This window comes from Glandiceps talaboti, chromosome 19 (genome assembly GCF_964340395.1).
Source record: "Glandiceps talaboti chromosome 19, keGlaTala1.1, whole genome shotgun sequence".
Lineage (NCBI taxonomy): Eukaryota > Metazoa > Hemichordata > Enteropneusta > Spengelidae > Glandiceps > Glandiceps talaboti.
In genome coordinates, this window is record NC_135567.1 from 20542234 (window position 1) to 20556061 (window position 13828).

At 37.4% G+C, this 13828-nt stretch overlaps 1 protein-coding gene across 1 annotated transcript; it reads right to left on the reverse strand.

Annotated features, from left to right (window-relative positions):
• Positions 1-1075: 1075 nt before the first annotated feature.
• On the reverse strand, positions 1076-12927 carry LOC144449889 (putative D-lactate dehydrogenase, mitochondrial). The gene is made up of 12 exons (XM_078140434.1): positions 12686-12927; positions 11358-11476; positions 10534-10675; positions 9716-9857; positions 9099-9258; positions 8690-8795; positions 8139-8232; positions 7567-7695; positions 6618-6745; positions 5109-5199; positions 3203-3314; positions 1076-2056 (listed from the first exon to the last, which is right to left on the reverse strand). The coding sequence occupies exons 1-12, from the start codon at positions 12851-12853 to the stop codon at positions 1891-1893; spliced, it is 1557 nt and encodes a 518-aa protein (XP_077996560.1). The 5' UTR covers positions 12854-12927; the 3' UTR covers positions 1076-1890.
• Between the last annotated feature and the right edge of the window lie 901 nt (positions 12928-13828).

Sequence of the window (13828 nt, forward strand, 5' to 3'; positions counted from 1 at the left end):
ATTGAGATCTACTTCTAGGACTACCGGTACAAGCGTCACATGTAATTCATCCATAGCTGAACAGGATGATGTTAACAATGGTGATGACATTCAACTTCAGTCCAGAAATTTGACCAGTCTGGAAAAAGGTGGAAGTACATTGTATCCACTTGTTTTGCTACATGATGTGAAGAAAGTTAGGATGAATGACACCAAGTGTTGTCTAGACAACAAAGATGACAACAAATCTTCTTCAGATCAGGACTGTCACAGTAGAGAAAATGTGTATGAAAGCAAAGAATACTGTAAATACCCTCTTGTTGTACTTCATGATTTGTATGGCAAGAGCAAAGTCAGGACTGACAAAATGAAGTGTCAATCCAAGAAATATGTCTGTGAGTCAGACAAACCATACAAATTGAACACATCCTGTGAATCGAACAAAACCCATGTATTGAATTTTGAATTGCACTCACCCAATGAACCAGACACTTATGAATCGGACACGTCCAATGAATCGGACCCTTTTGATTCTGACAAGCCCTACAAATCGTACCCTAAACAATTGGACAAACACTAGTACTCCGAATGGAATGAATTCTACAAATCGGACACATCCTACAAGTCAGACACATCCTACAAGTCAGACACATCCTACGAGTCGGACACATCCTACGAGTCAGACACATCCTACGAGTCGGACACATCCTACGAGTCGGACATATCATACAAACCCAATTAACCACCAGGATACCTTGGTAGAATTTGTTTGCAATCATGTTTTTATATTACATCGATCATAGTGGTGTGACTGCCACAGTTTTCATCAGAGTTTACATCATATAACATGTGTGATGTCATGTGATGTTTGGGGGGGGGGGGGGGGGTTGACCAAAATGAACAGTTCGTTTGTTGAGATTGTATGACATTGTGTGATCATTCCTTAGACTTAGTAATATGCACCAATATTAGACTTTTAATACATTGCATCAAAAGAGCATTACAAAAAGTACACAAAGTCAAATTGGTCAATTGCATTATTAAGGTTTAATGCTGCTAAAATTACGAGGCATAAAAATTATTTACATATCTCAAAAAGTTATATTTTCTGTTATATACCAAAGTATAGATCAAATATTTTTAGTAAATTACAAATCAACTGCTTGTAGAACCAGGTCATAGGTCATAGGTACATGTTACAGGGTCTAACCCTATTCTTCTCCCTAATCTTAACAAGGCCACCGGTAATAGGGAACTTACAAACCCGCCATGTTGAATGTTGCATCATGGGAAATGTGATAACACATACTAATCAATTAGTATTATAAACTATTATTGTTTGCAACCACAAATAATCAATGACCATTGTGGGGGATTTATTTTATCGATAGCTCCAGATTAGGTATTACTATAACCACAGATAATCCCACAGTCCTTTGCATCTGAGCATGCTCAGTCTGGATTGAAAGTTCCTTATTACTGAAATCTTTGTCAATATTTGAAGCTCATGAGGGGTAAATGCAGGGCCTGAATTTAACAGTAGACCCATGTCAACAGACTATAATTCTTGTTGAGGGGCTACCAGGGGCTACCATAATTTGTAGCCTGTAGTATAGTCCACTCAGGCTACTACTGTTTATGCAATGATTTACAGGATGGAAGATTTATGGACATAAAAAAGTATTTTAATAACACAGGTCACCATCCTTGGGCAACTACTTTCTGAAATTGTTAGCCCACTAGGACTACCAAAGAAAAAAGTTAATTTGAAGCCCTGACATGACATATTTGCTAGTATCTGTGTTATACTCAGAAGAGTTAACTGTCTTGGGATAGCATTCCTTTTAATTCATAATTAGTTCTTGACACATTTCTGATGACTTATATTACTTTTCCCGGATTCATGATGACTTATATCACTTTTCCCGGATTCATGATATTTTTAGGATCTAGTGCCGCCTTGATTTGTTTCATGGTTTGTATTCCGGTATCACCGATCTCTTCAACCAATAGTTGTTTTTTACCAATACCAATTCCATGTTCACCTGTACAAGTACCACCAAATGATAACGCCTTCCTGTTTAAAAAAAAAAAAAACAGGAAAAAAAACACAATTAAATTCTTTACTTTTTCACAAAATGATAACGCCTTCCTGTTTAAAAAACAACAACAAACAAACAATTAAATTCTTTACTTTTTCACAAAATGATAATGCCTTCCTGTGTCAAGAAACCATATAACAACAATTAAATTCTTTAAGTTTTAACCAAGGTGTCAATTTAAAGGTAAAATACACCTTTGGGATCAATTTTCCTGAGAATCAAAGTTCTTACCATCCCTTCAAACTTGTTTATTTTCAAAATTTGCAATTTAAATGTTTTGTTTTCAAACTTTGCAATTTAAATGTTTATTTTCAAACTTTGCAATATAACTGTTTGTTTTCAAACTTTGCAATATAAATGTTTGTTCATGGCTCTTTTTGAATTTGTAAAAAGATATTTAAAAACCAACCATCCATCCATCAACCCACATACTTATTCAACCAACCACCCAACCAACCAACCAACCAACCATCTATCCACATGTACATCCACCATACCTAGTCAAATCTCTGATATACGGTGTTTTTAAGTGTGGTAAGTTGGTAAAACTTACCTGACTTTCTCAGTCATTTTACTGGGTTCTGCACCAAAATTAAATTGCAATGTATGGGAACTTTGCCAGTTTGACCAAATTTACCCCTGTCTGTTACTGGGGTTACCACCAACTATGCCAGTTTGACCAAATTTACCCCTGTCTGTTACCGGGGTTACCACTAACTATGCCAGTTTGACCAAATTTACCCCTGTCTGTTACCAAGGTTTTCCCACCTTAGCTAAATCTCAAATTCTTCTAACTCTTTCCCAGATATGAACCATACTATGTTAACAATGATAAACTAATAATGACAATAGGTCTTTCCAAAATTTGCCACATGGTGGCGCTCTACTTCCTGTCTGTGTGTACCTTGGGGGTATACATGGTATAGGTTACTCAGTTAATCATAGAGCACTGCTGCTTTCCTTGGTTTCAGAACAATATGAAAGAAATCCCCAATTTACACTTCTACAGAATACCCAGGGATAAAGCTCAAGAGTCATTACAATGAGGTGATGATACCCCCAATTTCAGCGAGGGCGCTGTATTTTCAATTTCCTGTTTGTGGAACCATAATGTCACTTACCTTGCCATTTTGTCAGCAAGTCTCTTTGCTGTCTCTAATTCTTCTGGTTTGTTTGGGTCGATAACATAGACAACATGAAAGTTACCATCACCCACATGACCTACCATTGGACCTGTATAATATGAAATTGCAAAAACTTACATGATTTAATACAGGCAGAGTGTATGAATTTCCACAAACGTAACAACAGCCCACTCACTGTGAAAGTAGCCAGTGTCACATGATTTAATAGAGGCAGAGTGTATGAACGTAAAGACAACAGCCCACTCACTACGAAATTAACCACTGTCACACATATGATTTAATACAGGCAGAGTGTATGAATGTAAAGACAACAGCCCACTTACTGCAAAATTAACCACTGTCACATACATGATTTAATAGAGGCAGAGTGTATGAACGTAAAGACAACAGCCCACTCACTGTGAAATTAACCACTCGCACACAGTAAGTGGGCTTTGTTCATGGAAAGTCTGAAGTAACTGTTGAGGGTGTATTTTACATTAAGATTGGACTTACAAATATAGCAAACAAACTGGTATTAACAGACAATGTAGCAAAAGAAGCCAGGCTGTGAGATAGTTCAGTGTTAAACTAACCACTGTGTGAAATGGTAAACTGCAGTTTAATGTGTAAAATGGTGTCTGTGTGTTATTACACTAACTACATACCTTATTTCAACTGTAGGCAACAGATGTCATTTTTGACATTTTTTTCCACCCAATCAGAATGAACCTTACAAAAAGCTTAACTTTACTTGTGCTTGGTGTGTTTTCTGATATACTTTCTACCCAATCAGAATGAACCTTACAAAAAGCTTAACTTTACTTGTGCTTGGTGTGTTTTCTGATATACTTTCTACCCAATCAGAATGATCCTTACAAAAGCTTAACTTTACTTGTGCTTGGTGTGTTTTCTGATATACTTTCTACCCAATCAGAATGATCCTTACAAAAGCTTAACTTTACTTGTGCTTGGTGTGTTTTCTGATGCACTTTCTACCCAATCAGAATGAACCTTACAAAAAGCTTAACTTTACTTGTGCTTGGTGTGTTTTCTGATGTACTTTCTACCCAATCAGAATGAACCTTGCAAAAAGCTTAACTTTACTTGTGCTTGGTGTGTTTTCTGATGTACTTTCTACCCAATCAGAATGAACCTTGCAAAAAGCTTAACTTTACTTGTGCTTGGTGTTTTTTCTGATATACTTTCTACCCAATCAGAATGAACCTTACAAAAAGCTTAACTTTACTTGTGCTTGGTGTGTTTTCTGATATACTTTCTACCCAATCAGAATGAACCTTACAAAAAGCTTAACTTTACTTGTGCTTGGTGTGTTTTCTGATGCACTTTCTATCCAATCAGAATGATCCTTATAAAAAGCTTAACTTTACTTGTGCTTGGTGTGATTTCTGATGTATTTTCTACCCAATCAGAATGAACCTTACAAAAAGCTTAACTTTACTTGTGCTTGGTGTGTTTTCTGATGCACTTTCTATCCAATCAGAATGAACCTTACAAAAAGCTTAACTTTACTTGTGCTTGGTGTGTTTTCTGATATACTTTCTACCCAATCAGAATGAACCTTACAAAAAGCTTAACTTTACTTGTGCCAGGTGTGTTTTCTGATATACTTTCTATGCAATCAGAATGAACCTTACAAAAAGCTTAACTTTACTTGTGCTTGGTGTGTTTTCTGATGTACTTTCTACCCAATCAGAATGATCCTTACAAAAAGCTTAACTTTACTTGTGCTTGGTGTGTTTTCTGATATACTTTCCACCCAATCAGAGTGAACCTTACAAAAAGCACAAGAAAACCACAAACATCATGCAAATACCCAGAGTACACCACCATGCACACTTGCATTCCTGTATCATTTGGGTTCTGTGTTATATCATCCTACCTGTCATTGAGTTGTCTATGATGTCTTGTTTGGTTTGTGTAATAATCTCTGCAAGTCTGGTGATGGGGACACAAACATCGGTAGCTATACCCTGTGAAGGAAGTAAAGTGGAATTATTAATCAATCAATCAATCAATCAATCAATCAATCAATCAATCAATCAATCAATCAATCTTTGGTTTGTGTAATAATCTCTGCAAGTCTGGTGATGGGGACACAAACATCGGTAGCTATACCCTGTGAAGGAAGTAAAGTGGAATTATTAATGAATCAATCAATCAATCAATCAATCAATCAATCTTTGGTTTGTGTAATAATCTCTGTAAGTCTGGCTATTCCCTGTTTATAATTGTGAATTCACTCTTGTCTATGGTCAGACTAGACAGCCTGGATAGGTCATGTGATGGTCATGTGATGATGCACTATTCAGTGTAGTCTATGGTGAGAGTAGACAGCCTGGATAGGTCATGTGATGGTCATGTGATGATGCACTATTCAGTGTAGTCTATGCTCAGACTAGACAGCCTGGATAGGTCATGTGATGGTCATGTGATGATGCACTATTTAGTGTAGTCTATGGTGAGAGTAGACAGCCTGGATAGGTCATGTGATGGTCATGTGATGATGCACTATTCAGTGTAGTCTATGGTGAGAGTAGACAGCCTGGATAGGTCATGTGATGGTCATGTGATGATGCACTATTCAGTGTAGTCTATGCTCAGACTAGACAGCCTGGATAGGTCATGTGATGGTCATGTGATGATGCACTATTCAGTGTAGTCTATGGTGAGAGTAGACAGTCTGGATAGGTCATGTGATGGTCATGTGATGATGCACTATTTAGTGTGGTATATGCTCAGACTAGACAGCTTTTCTCTGACAGTATGGATATTTGAGAATATATTGTTCATGGTTCATCAATAAATAGGAGACTAAACTATCGTTACTTTGGAATGGTAAATTGGAAATGAATGTGACATTTCAATCTGTCTACTATTGACCTTAGGAGATGACGTAGTTGACAGATTGAAGCAGTGCATCTGTTCCTAACTTACCATACATCATCTGTTCCTAACTTACCATACGTCATTTGTTCCTAACTTACCATACATCATTTGTTCCTAACTTACCATACGTCTGTTCCTAACTTACCATACGTCATCTGTTCCTAACTTACCATGCATCATCTGTTCCTAACTTACCATACATCATATGTTCCTAACTTACCATACATCATTTGTTCCTAACTTACCATACGTCTGTTCCTAACTTACCATACGTCATCTGTTCCTAACTTACCATACATCATCTGTTCCTAACTTACCATACATCATTTGTTCCTAACTTACCATACATTCCAAGCTACTTCTATTGTACTGTCCTAAAATTGATGATATGCACTTCAGTGTCTCAATAAAAACATTCCGATTCACTCAAGAACAAAGTAACATCAAAAAGTTTAAACGGTTTATTTCTGAAGCATCTTCTACATTTAATAATAATTGTTACCGTACATCCTGGTCTCAGTGCAAGATTTGCATACCATGCTTCATGTCTGGCACGCCATAATTTATTTCTCTCTTCCAAATCTTTGGCCCATTGGAAATTGGACCCACCATTTTCCAGTACAAGATCACCTTGAAGAATTTTAAAAAGAATTTTATAAGTGTGATGTTGTCATACCAAGCACTATGTACGGAATTATCTACCATAACAATTTATTTCGTGGTGTTTGGTAATTAACCCTTTCAGGACTAGAAATTTTCCAGCCATAATTTTTTAACAAAAATTCTTGTTTCTTCGTAATTTTTGGAAAAAGATAAACTTTATTTTAGATCAGAATTTAAGAAATATTACTTCCCAATTGGAGTAATATTCTTAAATTTTAGAAGATGTGCTTAAAATCAAGTTTCTAGTTATACCGTTGTTGTCTGTAGGAATGAAAGGGTTAAAAGATACATAACTTCCTTTGCCATGAAACATTGAGAAATAATGATTCTCTCAAGTAAGGCTAAAGTACTCAACTACATGTACAATAGTCAATTTTCTGGTTCCATGATGCATTGCGCAAGATGATGTCACTTATGTTGTTACATTTAGTCTTGTTTTGTCTAGATTACGTTTGAAATAACATTTTTATCAGGAAATTATGGAAACACATGTTGACCTCTTTGATTATGAGTGATTTTATAGAACAAAGACCAAACACCATCAATGACAGACAGTCATTTTACAGGTGAACCCAGGGTACGGTCAGGTGACAACCATCCCCCTGAGTAGTGCATGCAAACCCCCAACGCGTACACAATACATGGCATTGTATGGAGAGATGCCAACGCATCTTGGAACCGGCAAAAGGTCTATGGATCTCATTTCTTGCCCCAAAACAGCTTCAAAACAGCACCCCTAGTGACCAAACTCTTAAATCTTTTGTTTTTCTGATACCTAGTCAACTTACCTACAGCCTTAGCCTGGTCTCCTACTGAAGTGTCAGATCCATGGAATTCAAGGAATAAAGTAGGTGCGACTTTATAGTTTAGTTTGGAATATCGATTAACAGAATCCATACACACTTCATCCAAGAATTCTGAAACAAAGCGAAAAATCAGCAAAGAATATATCACAGTTCAAAAAATGCTCTAAAGAATACAAACAAATACAACCATATGAGAATGTAAAGACAATTTAACCTCACCAGATACCATTTCTATTTATCTGTATGCATATGTATTAAATGAGCACAACAAATGTGCAGGGTTCTCCCCAGGATCATTATTAAGTTTGTCAAACGACGCGCTTCCAATGTAGGAAAACAAACGGAACTCATTTACATACAGTGTATCTGATTCATATGCAAATTTCTAGTGATGTTTGGGTATGTTTGACAGTTCCTAGAAATAGAAGAGTTAAAATTAAGCAATGATTCTGGAAAATAAATACTGTATTAACTCTATAAGTAAATAGAAGATTGTCAATTTTGTTGAAAACAACTGAAAGGTACATTCAAATTTTAATACTATAAATACTGACCAATCCGTGCTATGGGAATGCCACAATGTAACACCTGGATAACTGTCTCTACTGCTGATTGGATGGAATCAAATGAACACACAGCTGACACAATCTATGGAAAACAACAGAACAAAAAGAAAACAAGTGAATTTACCATGAATGTATGTGGAGTAGGAAGCTTGTAAAGACCCCTTTAAATACTGTTCTGAGGTAGTTATCAATACACGCTTTCAAATGATTATCTGATGAAGTAGCAATAACCCTTTCTTGTAAACTGTTCCAAATGTCTACAACACATTGACTGAAAAATAGTGGCTACATATATCATTTGCAAATATCATGAAAAGTCAGAATGATTTAGTTTGATATGGACACTACATGTATTAGCAGTGGCCATCCATTGGAAATAACAGTGAACAGACAGTACAATAGGTGTAAAATGTATCAAAGCTGGGGAGTTAGGTAAGGTTATGTTAGGGATGTGAATGGGGATAGTTCCCCTAACTTACCTGTAATTTGTACAACAGTTGGGGTTTTAATTTTCCATTCTTGTCGATTCAAGTACTTACCGATTCTGGTATCCCAAAAAGTCTGACAGTTGCCTTGGTGATGAATCCAAGAGTTCCTTCCGAACCAACAAATAAATTGGTCAAATTATAACCAGCTGAAGTCTTCCTATGATAGCAATAAACAACAATACAATGTCATTTTGTAACCCAAGATGTTCGTCTAGAAAAAAACCAAATCAGACCCCTGTATTGGTCATATTTTTATTTTTATCTCTACTCAGGCCTAATAAAAAAATGTGTGGTTCAAATTATGCTCAATTTTAAAATAGGTGGGGTAGATAGATTTTAGATTTTATTTTTTGATATATATATATTTTTGCACATGTCTAGTTCAGGTAGATATGTTTTGTTTATTTTTTCCTATCAGATGTTCTCCTTTAACCCCTTAACCCTTGACCCCTGACCTTACCTTGACCTTTTACCTTTACCACTGGTATGTATAATAGTACCATCAGCGAGTACAACTTCTAAATTTAGTACATTTTCTTTCATAGTTCCGTAACGTACAGCATTAGTGCCGGATGCACCGGTTGCACTCATTCCACACACACTGGCATCAGCACCAGGGTCTGAAATGAATCATCTGACAATTAGGGAAACAATTTCTTTAAAAAATGCCTGAAAAAATCAACATAAGACTGCATAGAAACAGCTTTCAACTAAGATATAATATCATAACTAGGCAAAGCCCATAATCTCGCGCAGTGACTGGCCACCTCATGATGATATTGTAGATAGCGCCCTCTGCGTAGAGAATGTGCATGCATAGTCATTGCATCGCAATGCATCCCTGGGTAAAACCACCAAAAAAAAATCGCATAGTATACAGGACGTGCATGCGTACTAGTCATTGAGCCGCTACGTGGCCACTACGCGAGCTATAAAGATCAAATTTAGGACATGGCTCATCATGTGATGACCTTTGACCTCTACCTACCTCTAGCACTTTTATTTACATAATATCCAAACTTGGAACAAGGATCATTATATGATCAAGATATGTGATGACCTTTGACCTCTACTCACCTACAGTAAACCATAACCCTTGATCTCTGAGATACCTATTCAGTGCATTTCTTGTGATACCTGGTTGAACTGTCACGTCGAAATCTTCAGAATTTAATTCCACAATTTCATCCATTTTGGTGAGATCTACACAAACACTATTCTACAGGGAAAAATAAAGATTTAGAAACAGACATAATTTTCCAAGATGCAAACTGGATAATAAAATAAAAATGTCTGCCTTTTATAGTCCATGCTAGTTGGTTGTACTATAAATGTCAGAATACTAACTCTTTTTAATGAACAAAGTTGTGAACATCATATTTGGGATAAAGTCAAGTATTCAGTGGACTATTGCTAGTTATGAGTATTTGGGAATATGGTTCAGTATTACCATATTTGGGCATATGGTTGAGTATTACCATATTTGGACATATGGTTTAATATTGCCATATTTGGGCATATGGTTTAGTATTACCATATTTGGGCATATGGTTGAGTATTACCATGTTTGGACATGTTGTTGGACATATTTGGACATGAAGATTAACTTACCAGGCCTGGTCATAACTCATAAGTACATGTTTTCTTTCAAATACTGTTTATAATGACAAGACTGAGACAGTATTTACCTGAGTTGCACAGACACCTCCCTCCATCCCTGTACCCGTACCAAATGGAATCATGGGTAGATCATTTGCATAGCATATCTTGGCCACCTGGCTAACATGCTCTGTACTTTCAGGCCACACGACAACACCAGGTGTACTGGACCTATTAAAGTACATGAACATTAAATCACCCACTTTTTGGGGGGAGAATTTCAGTATTTACAGTACCTGAGTTGAACTAACACCGCCCTCCAACCCTGTACCCGTACCAAATGGAATCATGGGAAGATCATTTGCATAGCATATCTTGACCACCTGGCTAACTTGTTCTGTACTTTCAGGCCACACTACAACACCTGGGGGACTGGCCCTTATATGCAAAATCAAACAAAAAATTGTGTTAGTAAATGTTAGCAGTGGTAAATCTTTGAGTTGGTGTGAGGTCCCCTGTCAGTTTACCAGGGTTCCCTAGTAGTGTTTTTGTTAAGGGTGGCAAGTAGGTAAAATCTACCTGAGTTCCCAGGGTTCCCTATATGTATACAGACACAGAGACAGACACACACACACAGATGGACAGACAGAGACAGAGACAGACAGACACACACACACAGACGGACAGACAGAGACAGACAGACAGACAGACACACACACACACACACACACACACACACACACACACACACACACACACACACAGTGAATGATGACTTACTTGTGCATTGATTCATCATGTCCATGGTGTTCACGTACAGCAAGTGATGTAGATACATTGTCTATATGTAGACAGGCAGAGAGACAGACAGACAGACAGACACACACACACACACACACACACACACACACACACACACACACACACACACAGTGAATGATGACTTGTGATACGATTCATCATGTCCATGGTGTTCACGTACAGAAAGTGATGTAGATACATTGTCTATATATAGACAGGCAGAGAGACAGACAGACAGACAGACACACACACACACACACACACACACACACACACACACACACACACACACACACACACAGAGTGAATGATGACTTACTTGTGATATGATTCATCATGTCCATGGTGTTCACGTACAGCTAGTGATGTAGATACATTGTCTTTACCAATAACTGTCTTTAATGAACTCACTACATCACTGGCTATACTGAGAGGGGTCTACAAGAAAATGAAAAATCAATTAGATTAGATTAGATTAGATTAGATTAGATGTACAAATGTTTATATCAGATTAAAAATATGGAGTATTAACCAAAGACCCTTGGGTGGAGGGTCTATGTATTAACAGGCACCTGTCACTGAGCTAATGTTGCTGACAAACTCGGCTTTCATGACGTCAATTTTATGTTTTTGGACATATAAAATGTATTTTGAAAAGCGGGTGCCCCAGCATATCAATCGAATGCATAAAACTTAAAATATGTAGCATCGTTTGGATAGTATGTGTATGAACATAACAACCTGAGTGAGGCTGAAGTGACTGTGAACCTAGATCAAAGGTCATTCACATGCCACTGTCTCACCGCCTATGGCAATGGGTGTTTTAGTACGAAGTCTCACTAATAGTAAAGCCAGGCTATGTTCAGTTCAGTTCAGTTCAGTACAATTACGTTCCTCCACTGCCTGGAGAACCACATTAAAAGTGTGTGAAAAAAAAAGGTGAAAAAGTTTACAATTTAAGTGTTGGTGTGTACTGCAAAAGAAGTTCCCTATGATTGACATGACCAAAGCCTCGGACACACAATTCTGCATACATTATTTCTGTCCTTATTGGCAATATAACAGAACCCCATCAGTGAATCATATTGAATGATGTATCAGTGCAAGTGTGGCGCACTTTGGGGTTTTGCATGAGTGAGTGAGTGAGTGAGTGTTTGCAATGTTCTCTGTGGCCATACGTTCATAGTGAGTAAAAAGTGCAACTGAAAAAAACACTGCAAGCATAAGTGCAAGTAACTGACGATCATACAACCTAGATGTACAAATATACTAAAAACAGGTAGTTTATTCAAACACATAATATTTCCCACAGAAATTACTGTTCAGTGTTTTTAGAATTTGTAGGAATTACCACAAGTATAAACTTTATATGATAATGAGTTATTCATTGTCAAAAAGTATTTCCGTATAAGGGACCAGTCAGTTCTTTGAAATCTTAAATAGGATGGGGCCGGGCACTTGCTGTCAGACCGATGAACACCCCCCCCCCCCTCCCCCCACGAAGAAATTGACCAGTTCCTAAACACGCACGTTGACCAGGTCATAGAGCATACGTAAAGTGAACGAAGTTATGACATATATAATAGAATTACTGCAATGTATGCATACATATCTTTAGACCGTGGCGTGGGGGTGTGTCATACTAACCTCCGATGACTTCGATCGCGACCCTGGCGAGACTGAAGTCGTGAATGTGGCAGCTACGTACGTGGTATTCGACGAACAAATTCTTTGAAATCGTCGCTCTCCTGTGTGTTTCCTCAATATCGCCTTCACAAAACGACTACCTACACGAGCACCCGTCAGCGAGTACATCGCGACAAATGAACAATCGAAAAGATGTCTGACTGCAAGGGGAAAATGTTTACAGTCACCCCATCAGGACAAACTTTATTTGTGATTGATTGCAGACTGGATAATTGATCGTATTTTCAGTTGAACTTTGACCCTGGTAAACAACGATGCGTACGTTTGGGGGCGCTCGACGTACCTGCCTTGCGAATGCAAAGTGCATGCACGGCTGTAGACTGTCTAAAGTCGTCTTGACTTTTTTTGTAATTTATCTATAATACTATTGTCGCTGAAATTAATAGAATTAAACATAACATGGTGTGTGGTGGACGTTCCATGAAGTCAAGACGACTGAGTGGTGCGCGTTCTGTATGTGCAAATGCACACCGGCATTGTACAATGTACATGGCATGCTGACTATTAGATAAGTTATGTATTTGCACACAATTAGTTTTTAAATAAAACATATTTCAGAAGGTTTTTTAGGAATACGACAAAATATAATCTGCGTCTGAATACAGACTAGCACGGCTAGTGTACTGAGGTTCTCTGAGGTTCTCTGTAAACATTTGCGTAATTGACTACTGTGTTATAACTCTTCTTTTTTTTTTAAATGGTGTCCGAGAAAAATATGGAAAACAAGTTACAAATTTTATTTTAAAGGAATAACACATAAAGAGACAGTGATCTCCAAATTAAAACGAACCATTATCTTACTTTGCGTACCCGGGGGCGTACCCCTTGTTCATGTCATAGGTATGTAATCGGGAGCATACTTTTTTAAGTTTAATATGGTCTGACCAATCACTTGCACTTTCATTCCTTTTTTTGTCCAAAGTGATCAATTTCAAGGTGTCTCCAGTATGCAACTGTCACTGGAATTTTCCACCCGCGGACTATTCGATTCCGAAGGTCAAACAATAATGAACAATGCGTCACACAAATACTATTTAGTAGAACTGACGTTAATATATCAGGTGTCACGTGAACAAAAGTAAC